General features: G+C 39.7%; 1 protein-coding gene across 1 annotated transcript in view; it reads right to left on the bottom strand.

The window, feature by feature from the left end:
* The window catches only part of CDC73 (cell division cycle 73), a 164098-nt gene that overhangs the window by 134183 nt on the left and 13498 nt on the right, over positions 1-16417 (bottom strand). The window contains exons 4-7 of the mRNA XM_006260658.4: positions 15228-15290; positions 15085-15137; positions 13052-13140; positions 8465-8681 (exon numbers count right to left, since the gene is read on the bottom strand). Coding sequence (XP_006260720.1) covers positions 8465-8681; positions 13052-13140; positions 15085-15137; positions 15228-15290 — 422 coding nt within the window. The remainder of the gene's footprint in view (positions 1-8464; positions 8682-13051; positions 13141-15084; positions 15138-15227; positions 15291-16417) is intronic.

Below are 16417 nucleotides of genomic sequence, written 5' to 3'. Positions count from 1 at the left end.
ACTCTACCTTGTTTTCTTGCCAATATTCTTAACACAAAGTACCAGGGTAGATAAAGAAGAAAATGCTGCTATGAAATGGGCATCTACTAATCTCCCATCAATCATGCCATTCAAACAGTACATGTTTGTTGAGAATGTTTGAAAGCAAGTCACACCACTGGACTTCTAGAAGTCACTAACAAAGCACATGGAACAAGAGTTTAAGTACTAAACTAGCTTTTACCAGCAGTATTCTTTAACACTGTTTTAAAAAAAACAAAAACAAAAAAACCCCAAACCAACACAATTGACACGCACACACATTTGGGGAAACAATACTGATCAGTGCAAGATTAAAGGAATTTAATATACACAAGTCATGGATTACTGCCCTGGCATGGAAAACGCAGGGGTTGTATAAAATGTGGCTCTTGATGATAAAAAAAATTTCATCTACATGATGTAACAGGTATATTATGTTCCATGGAAAATTGTAGATAACTGGGAAAATACTAGGATACTACAAGTATTATCTGAATAAAGAGGAAGCTTTTTCCTGATGGCTAGAAATCCCCATGTTAAGCATTCAAAAACTGTCATGCTTTCAAGTAAAGGTTGAGAAAATGCTTCTACACAGGAGCAGGTCCAGAAGCAGTGCAGTGATGCATTTGTACCCTCCTCCAATTGCTGGTCCACCCAAAGTTTAACTGGCAGTGGCAGCAGCATTTCTATTCAGGCAGCAGCAAAGCAGTCACTTGACTTCATAGCTCATGATTCTACCTGATTTTTTCTAAACTCTTCATTCCACAAATATTAACAACCCTCTCCCCTTTTTCAAACCGTCTTGATGTTTCACTAATCAAACTATCCTTTCTTCTGCAATTCTGCTGTTTGCTAACTGTTCCTGGTAATGTACCTCTTATTTCACAGCCCTGCGGACTTAATTCTAATTAAAAACATTGACTCAGGTGAACATTAACTCAGGTGTGGAAACAACTCTCTGTGAAGTACTGGATGTACTGTAAAGATGCTCATGGAGGCCTGATTTTGTTTAATAAATCTGAAAGAGATGTGCATTTAACTCTAGTAAGTACAGAGCTAAAGAAACATATTTGGATTATTTTAGCATAGTTGATTGTTTAATACATAATGTAGCATATAGCAAATTAATGCACATTCAAATAAAAGTTTTCTTTTCCTAAATATCAGATTATTTGGCAGTCTGCCCAGAGAAGTAACGGAAATTTCAGTGTCTGTAGTTCAAGTCTTGGTTAAAAAGAAAAAAAAGAGCACAAATAAGTAAGTGCTCTGATAGAAAAATCTTGCAGGCTTTCTTCATTCATAAACCTCTATGAGCCTAAACCTCAAAAAGCAGATCATTTTGGAGACTTTATAGATAACCATGATCGTATAACAAACTGTAGTGTTATAAAGTAAGTTTTCTGTGACTAGTATTAGCAGCTATGCAAGCAAGTAGTTTTAAATGCTCTTATAATCTTTAATATTGTACATAAACTTTCCTTTGGGAGTGCTAAAATAATGTTGTTGCTACACTGCTCCAGGAAATTTGCAAGAGACAGGAATTCTCATGAGCGATATCTTTTTACTGGACCAAGTGCATGGTTGCAATAGGAATAGACAAGCTTTCATTTTGCTACACTACCCTTCCTCAGCTAACTGAAAGCCTGCCTATCCTATGCCTATCCCAACCACACAGCTGGTATAGTACAAAGATCTTTGGACAAAAATTTTAAACTCAGATGCACATTTTCCACCTCTAATTTTTATGGTTCTGCTCTAGTGCCCTGTCCCTGTTACCACTACAGATTTCTCCATATGTAACAAGAGAAGTTTAATGCTGATAGGCAAGGCAGATCAGAACACAAATTTGTACAACAAACGATTGCTCAAGTGGACAAACAAGGGAACCCTGGCAGACCTATCATATCCAACCATGGGACCCTAACTGAGGAAATATCAGGTTTCGTTGAATCAATCCTAAAACCGCTTGTCAACCACAGAGCAAGTTTTGTACAAGACACTACAGACTTTCTACGGAAACTTAAAAACATAGACCACCTTCCCAGGAACACACTCCTAGCCACCATGGACGTTACCAGCCTATATACCAACATCCCACACCAGGATGGCATCCAAGCCTGCCTTACATATCTACAGGAACAAGATTACAACCCAGAATACAGACTCAAAGATATTACTGACCTTATATACTTCATCCTCACACACAACAATTTAACTTTTAATAATCAACACTTCCTCCAGATGATGGGAACAGCTATGTGCACTAAAATGGCCCCACAGTATGCCAACCTTTTATGAGCCACCTGGAAGAAGACTTCCTCAAGAACTTCACCATCAAACCCTTGCTATACTTAAGATACATCGATGACATCTTCATCATTTGGACTGAGAACCTGTAATCTCTGATCGAGTTCCATCAGAAATTCAGCAGTCACCATCCCTCCATCCGACTTTCTTTAGAATACTCCAGCACCAACATCTCCTTTTTAGATACAATGATCAGTGTCCAGAAGGGTAAAATACAGACCACAGTATACAAGAAACCCACAGACCAACATACATATCTGCACAGAACCAGCAATCACCCTGAACACACCAAAAAAGCTGTGATATACAGTCAAGCCTTCAGATACCACCGCATTTGTACTGAAGAGAACACCCGGGATTGCCACCTCACCAATCTTAAAAAGGCTTTCACCCAGCAAGGATACTCGTCCAGAGAGGTAGATCGCACATTTGAAAGAGCCACCCGGACACCACGTGAAGAACTGCTGCAGTACAGAAGAAAACCCCCCACAAATCGCATACCGCTGGTTATGACGTATCACCCCTCCCTTGAACCTGTATGGAAAATCCTCAAACAATTGCAACCCATACTAGACAGAGACCCTATTCTTAAAAAGATCTTCCCAGAGCCACCCATCCTAGCCTTCAAACAAGCACCAAACCTTACCAGCCTCATCACCAGAAGCAAACTTCCTCAAGCCCAGAACACACCAAAAGGATCCAGACCGTGCCATGACAAGAAATGCAAAACCTGCCAACACATCACCACCCCCACTATTACTATACCCCACAACAGAGCCATCAGCATCCCAGGATCTTACAGCTGCACCTCCAGAAATGTAATATACCTCATCCAATGCACCAAATGCCCTGATGGAAAATATGTAGGAGAGACCAAACAACAACTGCGCACCAGAATGAACGCACACCGGAAATCCATCAAAGACAGAAACACTCAATTACCGGTGGGGGCACATTTCTCACAGGAGAGCCACTCTCTCTCCAATCTCTCAGCCCTGATCCTCAAGGGAAACTTACACAACACTTCCCAGAGACAAGCCTATGAGCTCCGTTTCATCAACCTGCTGGATACTAGAGATCATGGACTAAACACAGACATTGGATTTTTGATGCATTATAATCTGCCTGGCAACTGACACCCCAGCCCAGCCCAGCCCCTGGCTTGTTTACTTTTCATTCCATCCAGGAAGAGCACACACCGACTGCTGAAACTTCCTTAGCCTGATGAAGGGTTTTTGAACCCTAAAGCTTGCTTAATAAATATTCTCCAACTATTTGGGTTGGTCTAATAAAAGATATCAAATTCACCCAAAGAACCTTGTCTGCCAATGTTCTTCTTGACATTCCTCTCCCCAAGAATGAAAATTTACTCAGGCACAAAAGGCTCTTAAGTGTCCATGTCATTCAAGACCTTCAACATGGCCATATGGTGCCATATCCATCTAAAAAGCCCCCCCAAAAACCTAGTAAAAAAGATGTGGGGATGGTAAGAGAGAGGTCAAACAGATCTACAAAAAAAAAAAAATCAAGTTGCTAGAATTCTTGACGTGGGCAACACACGGTTTTCATGGAAAACATTCACGCTTGTTAGAGAAGCTTGGGTCACCCTTTCAGCCTTCCCATGGATTGGGATTCTTTATCTGGGGGGAGGAAGAGAAATAAATGCAACCCAAAAAGGTAACTTTGAAACTCCCCCCCCTTTTTTTTTTAAACATTCGAAAAAATTCTGCTGCAATAAAACCAGAAGTTTTGGTTAATTAGTTTTAGCGAGAAATTTGTAGTGTGCTTTAGAAATGGCTCAGAAAAAAGAACAAAAAGATATGGAAGAGAAGAGGAAGTCCTCAGAACATCCTGCTCTCAGGAGAACATAGGCTCACTACAGAGAATGCATAAATACGCAAGCACAATGATAGTAGTGCATTTGTAAGATATCAGCTCTGAGATTTTTCCTCACACTACTAAATGTTCAAGCCAACCTACCACGTTATCACACTGCTTAATATCTGAGAAATGTTTCTGGGCATGCTGTGAGAAAGGTTTTTAAGCTGAGTACATCAAAAATCACTGAGCTGGAAAGACTCCCTGCCAATATTCCTTTGAACTGTGCAGCTTTTCCTTGCAACTTCAGCATGGAATAGTTTAATTTGTTATACAGAAAGAACTTAAGTGGCATTAACCCTTTCACAGTAAAGATGGAAGGATAATTTTATTTTATTTTTTTAATATAAAATGACCACTAAGACCTACTATCAGCAGATTCCAAATACTCAGCTCATATGGACCACTTTACATGTAGGGAAATAAAAGCAAATCAAAAGGGAAATGAATCAATCAGTTAAGGCATAATTAAATTTTAAACATATGAGAGTTTTATCATGTTGAGCTCTATTGTATTCCCAAAACAGTGAGATACTTGTTTAAAAGCAAAATTTCCCTTTTTTTCTGGCATACACACTTGAGGCAAGAAGGCAAGACTCATTGATCAAAACAATTTATACTATTGTTTATTTAACTGTCCAAACATTTTTTGAAGTGCATATCCAGCTTGAGATGCAAATCATTTTTAGATTGTTGCCACTGCAAGTTCTTATCCCATTAGTATTTGCTCCCAAGATTGGAAGTTAAAATAAGAAATTTATACACAGGCATACATTGGGGGGGGGGGTATGAAATATATTTTTAAATATAAATACATACAAATATTCATAAATTTTATTTTTCTAACTACCACTCTCACTCTGAAATATCAGAACAAGCCAATCTTTCATCCCAAATTGATTTAAATCACACAAGTGGCTGACAAGGCAAATCTAACCTTCAGAACAGATTTGGTTATTGATAACATTACTACAGTGACAATACCTCATACTACCTAAGCTGGTCAACTGTAGTGTCTCTAAAGGGCATACGTTATAAAGTTTCTTTGTAAAGGAAAGTGTTTTGTTATCACTGAGATAAGTGATCTACACCCCTGCTAGCAAGATGACAGTCATAGAAGAGTGGGGCTGAAAGGAGCCTCACAAGTTCATCTAGTCCAGTCCTCTGCTTAAGGCAGGATCACCCCCCATTTAAAACCAGTGGAGCTCAACCAATGGACTTATGGGCCAGATCTGGTCTCCAAAGTGACTGGATCCAGCCCGAAGATTACTTGGCTTCATTAACAAAAATCATCTTAGAATCATAGATAAAGTAGGGTTGGAAGGGACCTCAGGACATCATCTAGTCCAACTCTGTTCAAAGCAGGACCATGCTTAACTAGATTATCCCAGCCAGGGCTTTGTCAAATCAGGCCTTAAAATCCTCCAAGGATGGAGATTGCACTACCCCTCTGGGTAGCCTGTTTCAGTGCTTCATCACCCTGCTAGGGAAAAAGTTCTTCCTAGTATCCAACCTAAACTTCCCTTGCTGCAACTTGAAACCATTGCTCCTTGTTCTGTCATCTACCGCCACTGAGAATACTCTGGGTCCATCCTCTTTGAAACCACCCTTCAGGTAGTTGAAGGCTGCCATCAAATCCCTTCCATCTGGTCTTCTCCAAACTAAACAAACCCAGTTCCCTCAGCCTCTCTAATTCTTCAAATTTACACTGCCTCAATTTAATGTTGGATAAAAGGAATGAATATAAAATTTCGACTTTCTGACACAACCTGTTTTTTATTTACTATTTACCATTTCCTGTCAACACTGACTAGTCTTACTATACTTAAAAATGGTGGCTTCCACCTCTAATTCTTCCTCTTTAGTTTATACATGCTGACAGCAATCAGCATATTATAGCTAGTCCCTTGTGTGTTGTTCTTTCATGCAAAGAAAAGAAAAAATCCGTAAAAATCAGAACTTATGATTGAAGTTGCATCAGCTGCCTATTTAAAACAACCTTCCCTACCATGCCCCACACCACTAATTAGATTTTTTCATAAAGCTAGATGAATTTCAGGTTGGCCAGACAATCAGCTGTTACATGGATACCCTTAGTCAAACCTGAAGCTATGCAGCATTGACAAATTGCTTGCCAAAATGATTTGGGCACACTAAATATAATCTAATCCACAAACTTCAGGCCTGGATAAAGGATGCTTTTACAGAAATCACTTTTCAGAGCACTAGTAAATTTAGCTCTTCCTCCCTGCTCCGCCCCCAAGGCAAGATAAAGTTATTTTCATTCCCAAAATAACTGGTGAAACCAACTTCATGAATTCCTCATTTCTGTATCCTACAGCTAAAGCTGCTGGTAAAACAACTATCTAACAAATCCATATAAAGATTCTGGGCACATCTACCAGTGCCTCCATGCAACACTCAAAAAACTGCTGCCAAAAAACAAAATAAACCCTGCTAACCCGCTCCCACTTCATGCAACTGAAACCCAAAGCATCAAAATCCTTAGCACCATTCTCTAAATCAGCATCTCTTGCATGCTTCAGCAATGGTGGGAGGAGGAAAACGAATGCCCCCACAACCTCTTCACTTTCTCAGTTTAAGTTTTGAAGAACATGGTGTGGAATCAATTATGTTAGGCTTATTCTTTGCCAGCAGAATATGAACAGCATGGAGGCAATGTAAATACAATCTTAGGACGCTAAAATGTAACTGGTACAATTTAGGTGCCTATGTTCAAGTAAGCACCCCACAAAAACTGCACCTAACCACATAGGCACTAAGACTCTTTAGGTGCTTGTTTTTACCAGAGCAATGGCTTAGGTTTTGGTCTACACTACAGAAGTTTTACCATCAGAACTAATATAATATGCCACCAACCACATATAAAATGCAACTGTGTTGGCAAAAGAGGATTTCTGGTTTAATTTCTGGTTAACTTAAGGTGCCAACACGCACCTTATTGTAGACAAACCACTGGGCCCTTCCAATTCTACTGAATATGACCAGAGACATTGATATCTTGCCATACCCAGAGTCTGTCCGTCTTTCATACTTGAAATTGTTAGGAATTTTATATAAATCAAATAACCTTGTGGCTACCTACCCAAACAAACATACTCAAAAGCATGCCCAGTCCATACCAATAACATTGGTGTTGAACCTTAAAGCACAGCACCCACAGCCACTTTCATTCAAAAACAATCAGTAGGTGAGGACATAATGATTTTAATTTCCCAGCTTTTGTGTAACAGTTTGTTAATTAGAGCATAAACTCTGAAAGACTGAGACTTGAATTCAATGACTCTCTCAGGCTAGATGGGATAAAAAAAAATAATCACATCTCCCAAGAGAGTACCTTAACCACCAGACTAGAAACTAGGCCAAGCTGGAAACACTTTTCACCTCCTCCTATGGAAGTTGGAGACTGCACTGAAAGGAAAAAGGACGATGATCTGCTAGCCCAGTGAGGGCCCTCTCCTGAAAGGAGGGACCCCTGTGTTCTGATCCCCAACACAGTTTATGTATTTAAATGATGCAAAGAAATAAAAAACATTGCATTTCTCCTTGTTACTGCTCTGTTAATATTGGAAATCAAAATGATCTTCCTCACTTAGATTGTTTAAAAGGAGGCAAAAACTGTTTGCTCTTGATTACACACAAGAGATTATGCCTAGCTCTAACAATAGGGCAGTGTCTAGGAAGAAAACGTGACTGCAGCCCCATAACTAATTTTTTTTTCCATTTTATTATTTCTTTGAACTACTTCAGGTTTGGAATTAAGCAAGTGACACGGCTCAAAGTAATGGAGGTTAAGAGGAAAAAAAGCTTTCTTATCAGCTTTTCCTGGTTGTGTCAACAGCCTACACCTTACCATTTAAAGCCTGTTCTAAGTTGTTACCCTTACACATTCAGTCAAGTTGTTTCTGTTTTGTAGAGGGGGGAGGGAATATGACAGCTTAGTCCAAAGGCCATTTGAAAAAACCAAAAAAAAAAATGCTAAAGAGTAAGGGCTAAAGAGCTCAGGAAATAGAGCAGGGCAATTAGACACAGAAACTAGTTTGAAAATTAACTGAAGTAACTCTTTAAAATATTTTTAAAGAGTTTTTCACTTTTTGCAAGTCCTTTCTGTGGACAGTAACTAGTGAAAATACTGGAAACAGTATTCCCCACCCCACACACAAGGTATGCAAAGAGTATATACGTAGCTTCTACCCCTTCCCCCATCAAACTCTCAGTTTGATAATTAATACAGTACCTTGCCTGTGCTTTGCAAAATGGTAGTTCTTGTTCTCCACACTCTCTCCCGGCTGACAATATCTCTGGTTACGTCTACCTCTGCGTCAACGAAACTTCTCTGCTTAAGGGCAGTTATATCATCATCCAGATCTGTCTTGATAGTGGATCTTTTCTTCGCCATAATTTTTGCTTTGATAGCGGCAATTTTTTCCACCGACATGGCTTCAGACAAAGATCTAAACCAGGAAGAATATCAGAAAACACTAAGTCCAAGTACAAATCAGTTATTTAAATTTTGTATTCCGAGAATACATGATTACTTCCTAAATTCTTAGTAGTTTAAAGTAGTAGTAGTTTAAAAGCCATCATAGATCATACAGTCACTAGAGGTAGATCTAGATGTAGATTTTTGGTTGGATCTCAGCACTGAATTTCTTAACGTTAGAACTACTTCATATGTAAAATACAAGTATTTTAATCACAATAATCAGAAAATTAAAACAGACCCAAACTTGTAAAATTTACAGTTCTAGGACTAAACTCTTCCCTAAATTTACTGTGTAGCATAAGACTCCTGCTGCTGCCCACAAATGGTTGCAGTTCTTTGACCGTTCAAAACATTAGCTACTGCCACGACTAGAAATTTAGTAGCATTACTGGTTGTTAACTAAGAAGTGGGTCAACATTACCAAGTTAAGTGATATGAGACATAGCCAGATGGTATTAACTCTGTTATTATCAATCTGCGATTTATTTAAAATAGTTTTTCTTGATCCAAGGTGGCACAATGTGTGTGTGTTACCATTTCAATAGGAATAAAGTGAAACTTCACTGCCTAATTGCCAGTTCTACCATTTCAGGTACATAACCTCAGGACTGAAAAAGGCTATGCTCTTAGAAATCAGTTTGCTGATAGTATACCACCATACTACCGGGGCTATTAGCAGTTGACCGATTAGCTCCCCTGCTTGTGGAGGGCTTTTTAATAGTCAATTTTGGGGCTGCTCTTGAAAATAAGGGAGTCATCAGCTTCATCACTGTTTCCCCTGCCATTTTCAAGGGTTCTAATAATCTGGACAGGGATGATTAGATGCTTTGAAAGTAAGGGGCTCTAGTCACTTTTACAGCTGCTAATAACACAGCACCAACAATGTTGTAGGCAACTCTCATGACATGCTATGCTACTGGCAGCTCTAAACCTGACTAGTGCCCTTTATCTTCAAAGCTTCTAATCATCCCTGTCCAGATTGCTATTAGAAACCTTAAAAGTAGAGGGATAACAGTTGTGAAACAGATTTGCTCCTCTCACTTTCAAGGCTTCTCTGACACAGTAAAAGGAAGTACAATTAGGTTCAATTAGTCAGAATGTTACAAAGTATACAGTGGAGCTACCAGAAATGTTATACATTAAGTACTTCATGCCCTTACCTATATGTAGACAATCTACTTCTTACAATGTAAACAAAGCATAACAAACTGGGGCTGGTCTCGTGCTAAATTAATTTTATGCAAATATATTTTATGAATGGAATAATAATTCAAATCAAATCAAGTCAAAATAATTTTATGAATGAAAAGCTGCACTTATCCAGTAAACACATAAGAATATACTACCTGGGTATACTACCCTTTTCAAGGTGAATTGAATAATAAAATCAACTCCAAGTTAGGCATATACTTGGGTATGTAACCCAATCTGCATTTTATTTTGCAGTTTAATCAATGAACATGTGATTAATATTTCTGAAACTAACCTATTTAAGACTTTTTTGGTTTCTCATATTTAAATATCCAAACAGGCATACTATACAGACATCTTTTAATACTGAAGATGACCTTCTAAAATGACAGGTGATTTCATACTCATAAAAATTAGTCAAAAAAGTACAAGATTAATGCATTTGCAAATTCTCACTGCTCTGAGGCTATAAGAGCTTCAGGCACAGCATGAACTTCAGTAGCATAATATAATTTGGGGGGTAGGAAAAAAGAGGGAGAAAGGGAAATAGTGCCAGAGATAGAAATTAGGAATCTTTTCATTATTAGTTTGCCTTTGAGCGCATATAGTGGATCTGCCACCAGGATAGGTACAAAGGAGTGAGCCAAAAGCATATCATGGATGTAGACATTAATCAATGTTTCTTTTTTACAATTACAGTTAACATAGCTAAGAAAGAACTTGCACAATGACTAAGTGGTGAGTACTTTTTCCCCAGGGAAAGGGGAAGCACTGAACTGCTTACACATGCATGGAAATTTTCCCAAAACTGAGCTAATTACCTTCATGTTTTACTTAATTAGTCCCATCAGCATCTCATAGGAAGCTATAATAATTTTTATTATTTGTATGTGACATGCTGTTCTATAAGTAGACAAGGTTCTTTTGCTACATCTGATATCTTTTATTAGACCAATGGACCAACTAGTTGCTCTAATAATATCAGATTTACCCAAAGAACCTTGTCTGCCCAGACAAAGGATGAAGTTTTTCCTGTTTTCTTGAATAGGATGAGAAAAATAATGGAAAACAGAGCTGGGTAGGAATGTCGTTTAAACATGACATTCAGAGAGGAGCGTCAGGTTCAGAACATCAAGTTAGGAACGGTGCCCCAAAGTCTGGGGGAAAAGAAGGGACATCAACTAGATAAGCTGGAGGAATCAACTATAAACAGCAAGTGCATATGAGCAGTGAGTTTGATTAATGAGACTACCAAAGGGATCTAGGTTATAAGGTAGTTTTAGGCTGGGGGGTGGTCAAAGAACAGGTTAGGGACTATTTAGAAAAGTTGGAAATGTACAAGTCCATGAGGCCAGATGGGAAACACCTGAGCTTGCTGATGTTGGCCGATGTGACTGCAGAGCCACTGGACATTATCTTTGAAAACATGTGGTGATCACGAGAAGTACCAGATGACTGGAAAAGGACAAATATAGTGCCCATCTTCAAGAACGGGAAGAAAGCAGGTCTGGTGAACTACAGACCAGTCAGCCTCAACCTAGCCCTTCAAAAAAGTCATGGAGCAGGTCCTCAAAAAATCAGTTTCTAGGCACTTGGAGAACATGATCAGGGACAGGCAACATGGACTCACCAAGGGCAAGTCATGCCTGACCAACTTGATTGCTTTCTATGACAAAATAACTGGCTCTGTGAATGCAGGGAGACCAGCAGATGTGGTATACCTTGACTTTAGCAAGGCTTTTGATACGGTCTTCCACAACATTCTCGCAAGCAAACTAAGGAAGGACAGGTTGGATGAATGCACTAAGTTGGGGAGAAAAATGTCTGGACTGTCAGGCTCAAAGAGTGGCAATCAATGGTTCAGTGTTTAGTTAGCAGCCAGTATCAAGTGGAGTGTCCCAGAGGCTGGTCCTGGGGCTGGTTTTGTTCAATGTCTTCATCAACAATCTGGAAGATGGCATGGAGTGCACCCTCAGAAAGTTTGCAGATGATCCTCTGGGGTAGGGAAAGTAGAAGATACATTGGAGTGTAAGGCTACAATTCAGAATGACTTAGACACATTGAAAGACTGGCTCAAATTAAATCTCATGAAGTTCAATAAGGACAAGTGCAAAAAAGTCCTGCGCTTAAGACAGGCTGAGGACTGACTGGCAAAGCAGCAGCTCTGCAGAAAAAGACAGGGGGGTGGGGGTTCAGTGGGCAGTCAAGCTGAATATGAGCCTGGGAAGCCCTCATTGTGAAGAAGGCTTAACAGCATATCAGGCTGCATTAGCCTATTACCAGCAAATTGAGGGAAATGATTATTCCTCTTTATTCAGCACTTTATTTTGTAAACTAGGTGCAAACACCCTATACTAGAGGTGCACCAATACATCGGCCCATGTCGTATTGACACCAATAAAAGGAAAATTGACATTATTGGTAATCAGCTTTTTTTGGCTGATGTGGCTGATAATGTCACCAACAAATAAAAGTTATTCTAGGTGCAAAATCTAATCTGTTTCCCGAACAACAGCCAAACTGTAGGGAAAGGCTTCAGGCTCTGAGGCCACCCAGACAGTGGTATATCACAGCTGGCATTATGACAGTCAGGGTCTTTACCACACTGTTTACTCTTTGGAAGACAGTTATATTTGATAGGAAAACTGCATTTTTCCCCTAAAAGAAACTGTTTAATCTACTTTGGGTGGTGCTCAGTATGGCACACTCTGCCATATCCAAGTACCTCTCAAACAAGTTAGCTTATTTACATACCACCAGAATAGAAAGGGTTATCCCCATTGCAGAGATGGGTATTGAGAAAGGACTTAAGCGACTTTCATGCAAGAAGTCTGGGGACGACTACTTAGTTTGAGTCCACAGCCTTACTAAGCCCATTCTCTAGCCTGTTTTTTATTTTAAAAAAACAGAACATACTTAAATGTGCAATTCTGACCTCCTCTGGTAGTAATTAAACAGACAATTATACAAGTGTTGGTCCACTAACTAGGGTTGCCCCAAATGTAGTTCCAAACTTTTCAAAGCCTTAGTCTAAAGTAGACTAGGGGAAAAAAGGGATTTTTGTATCTTAATTACCTTCTGCTTCACACAAAAACACCCACAATCACTTAAGTTAACAATTACCCCATGAATGCAATATGTTCTTACCTAATCTGCTCTGTCTGCACAATACCTTCTTTATGCCCCTCCAACCGAGCTGCCAATCGCTCCTTGTCAAGACGCACACACTCTTCATCCTAATAGCAACAGTAATATTTATTAACAAAGCAACTTCTGTAGAATTTCTCTTCTCTGCAATAAAGCAAATAAGATTTAAATTTACAGAAACAGCTAAATTCAGCCTTCTGAGACCAAATAATTCCTTTTGTATTCTAATATTGGGGCTGATCAAGAGATTACTGAAAATTCACTCCTGAAAACTGTACTGGGTAGTTCAGTTACCAAAACAAAACGAACCGAAAAAAAAAAAAAAAAAAAAGTTACAGGTCACCTTTCAAAAAGGTGGCAGTGTTAATTTTAAGTTGACCAACAACAAAGCTAAATCCTTTGACTGAACTTGGCTGGGGGTCTGTAGTAAAAGGAGACAGTATAGGTGGATTTATGCCATTTTGTCACAGACCTTGGTCATGGGGACAGGACAGAACAAGTTGAGGTCAGCTAGGCCCCCATCAAAACAATTTCAAATTTGTTCAAAGATGCGTCTAGCTGCCTACTGCCTTAAGAATCCATTTAAGCAGTTAGTGATAACTGAGTTAGGTAAAGCCAACCACATTCCACTGTGTAGGTAAGCCTACACAGACCGAATACCTGGATAGCTGATTGAACAGGTTCTACTGGAGTTTCTGGGCATTTTTACATCTGCATATGCTGCAGCACCAGACGCTTTGAGAAGTGCCTGGCGCTGTGATGAATATAATTATGCAAGCGGCAAAATGTGCATCAGCGAGCAAAAAATGGCAGCAGTCCACTTCTGAAATAAAACACATTAGTTCAAAAGCGCACCACTGCCATTTTCTGCACACTGATGTGCATTTTGCCGCTTATACAACTGCAAGTGATGCAGCACAGTGTGCTTCAGCTGGCATGCGAAGCAGACTCTATTAATCAAGTCTGCTCTGACATGCCAGATCTCCAGTGTGTTGCAGCGTGAAAAACTGTGTGTATGAGCCCTATGGCCTCACCCTTCTGTACTGTGATTGCTCAAGATATCTTTCATGGCCATTCACAACAACCTCTAGTAAATTCTCCAGATCCTCACCTGAAGAGGTGCATATAAGATCTGCAAGCTCAGTGAAGCATAGCAGAATCACAACTATTCAGAGTACTGTAGGAGGGAACTTGTAAACCAGCCCACAGCTGCTATCCGCCTTTGTACCAGAGAAGTAAAGTCTTTGCAAACTTTCTACAGATTCTATTGTCCTTACTGTACAAATGATGCCACTATGAAATTCTGCAAATGAAGGGAATGTGCGTATATGCAAGGACTAGTTTCTTAAGTAAATGTTGAGATTCTACTACAGTGACATATGTATAGCAAACATTGTAATGACAAGGATATGAGGGGAAAAAAGTCAGTTCTTGTCATAGAATCACAACCATGGCAACTACCAACTAACTGGTTGAAAGGAATATATTCTATTTTAGCAATTAATTTAATGGTATACTTGAGCCTCAGACCAACGTAGTCATGGGAACTGAAATCCCATATATTGTTTCCAAGAGAGTAGAACAGCAGGTAAACCAAGCACAAGGAAGATCCATGTATGGATGACTGACATTTAATTTAATACTCCAAAATAATGAATGGGAAAAAAAAGTTATAGTGGGTAGACGTTAGAAATGGACTATGTTCAACTCTACTCTCTCCTAGTTTCCCATAAATACTATTTGGATTCCAATCTTGCAGCACCAGATTTCCAATCTAAGCAGACCAGATGTGCACGATCAAGAGTGCATACAGCATTATTTTTCCTCTCACATACATATTAGAATGCCAAACCACAGACTTTGACATTGAAATCCAAAGCAAAGGCTGAAATTCTCACTAAGCATCAGACCACAAACTCCCAATTATATTGATGTTGTTAAGTTACCTAGAGGAAAGACTGCTTTTGAATTACTAATATCAACAGATACAGAAAATATAACTATCCCACAGACAGACAAATTACTTTCATTACCTCTATTCTTGGTTTCTTTGCTTCTGCTAATATTTCATCAGCTGCTCTTTTAACTACAAGAAAAACAGGTAATTAAATATGTAGGATACTGAAAGACTTTCATAAAAGTTTACACCAAGGCTATTTAGTATTTAAAACCATACCTTGTGTGGATCGCTGAAGGCCAATTTCAAGTGGAGCACTTCTGTCTATGCTCGATGACGTAGCTAAGATTCAAACAAAGTTTTATATAAGCATTTGAAGTTCACTAAGAGAGGATACACACAATGGCATAACCCAGAATAAAACCTCCGCTAGCTAATTTAAATTTGTAAAACATCAAATTGAAGTTTCATTTTAAATGAAAGAGGGGCCCTATTACACACACACACACACACACACACACACACACACGTATTTTTGTAACAGGGTCCCCCCCCTCCAGGGGTGGCCATGATGCCCCTGGGTTCCCCCCCTTAGGCCCTGTCAACCTCACACTTTGGACACTCTCCGCTTCTCCTTGGCTGCCACGCCTTGATGAAATGATTTTCAAAAAAAGGAAGCTACCCCAGGGATTCCCAAGTCAGATCTCCTCATGAGTGCCAGCATCATTGCTCACTGCCTTAAGATCTAATTACATGGGCTCCATCCTCCCCAGTACCCATGCCTTACAGATGTCACATATACGAATCAAATCATAACCACCTCTATGAGCTCTGGGCTTCTAGCTGTTTGTCCTTACACCGGCCCCTCTGGGCTATATGTACTCTGGCCCCCTTGGTCTCCAGCTGTGGCCCTCCAAGCCTTCTCCTCAGACCAGGGGTGCGCAAAACATGGCCCGCGGGCCAGATGAAGCCCACCAGGCCACTCTATCCAGCTCATGGGGCCCCTAAAAAATTTAGAAAATTAAGATTTATCTGCCCTGGGCTACCTGTCATGCAGCCCTCAAGGGCTTGCCAGAACTTATTAAGAAGCCCTCTGCCCAAAATAATTGCCTGCCCCTGCCTTAGGCCATGGCCCTGCTCCTAAACCAGTTGAGACGCATGGACTCTCCAGTCCCATCAGTCTCCAGCTACAGTCCTTCATGGCCTTCAGCCCTTTCTGAGCCCTGACCCCACTCACTCCTAAGCCAGTGACACCTACAGGCACTGTGGCTGTACCTGCTCCACAGGCCACAAATACACTTCAAAACAGAGAGCTTCAAACTCAATGTACAACAAAAAGAAAACCAAACAAAAAACACAAAACACTCCAAGAAAAAGTAAATGCAGCACCCAAAAACAATCAATATACTCCTTTCTTTTACCTGCAGATATGCTAAATATTTTAAAGTATTTCTCTTTTATGTCTATGT

This window comes from Alligator mississippiensis, chromosome 5 (genome assembly GCF_030867095.1).
Source record: "Alligator mississippiensis isolate rAllMis1 chromosome 5, rAllMis1, whole genome shotgun sequence".
Lineage (NCBI taxonomy): Eukaryota > Metazoa > Chordata > Crocodylia > Alligatoridae > Alligator > Alligator mississippiensis.
Note: the sequence above shows the minus strand (reverse complement) of the source record. Positions and strands in the feature narration are given on the sequence as shown.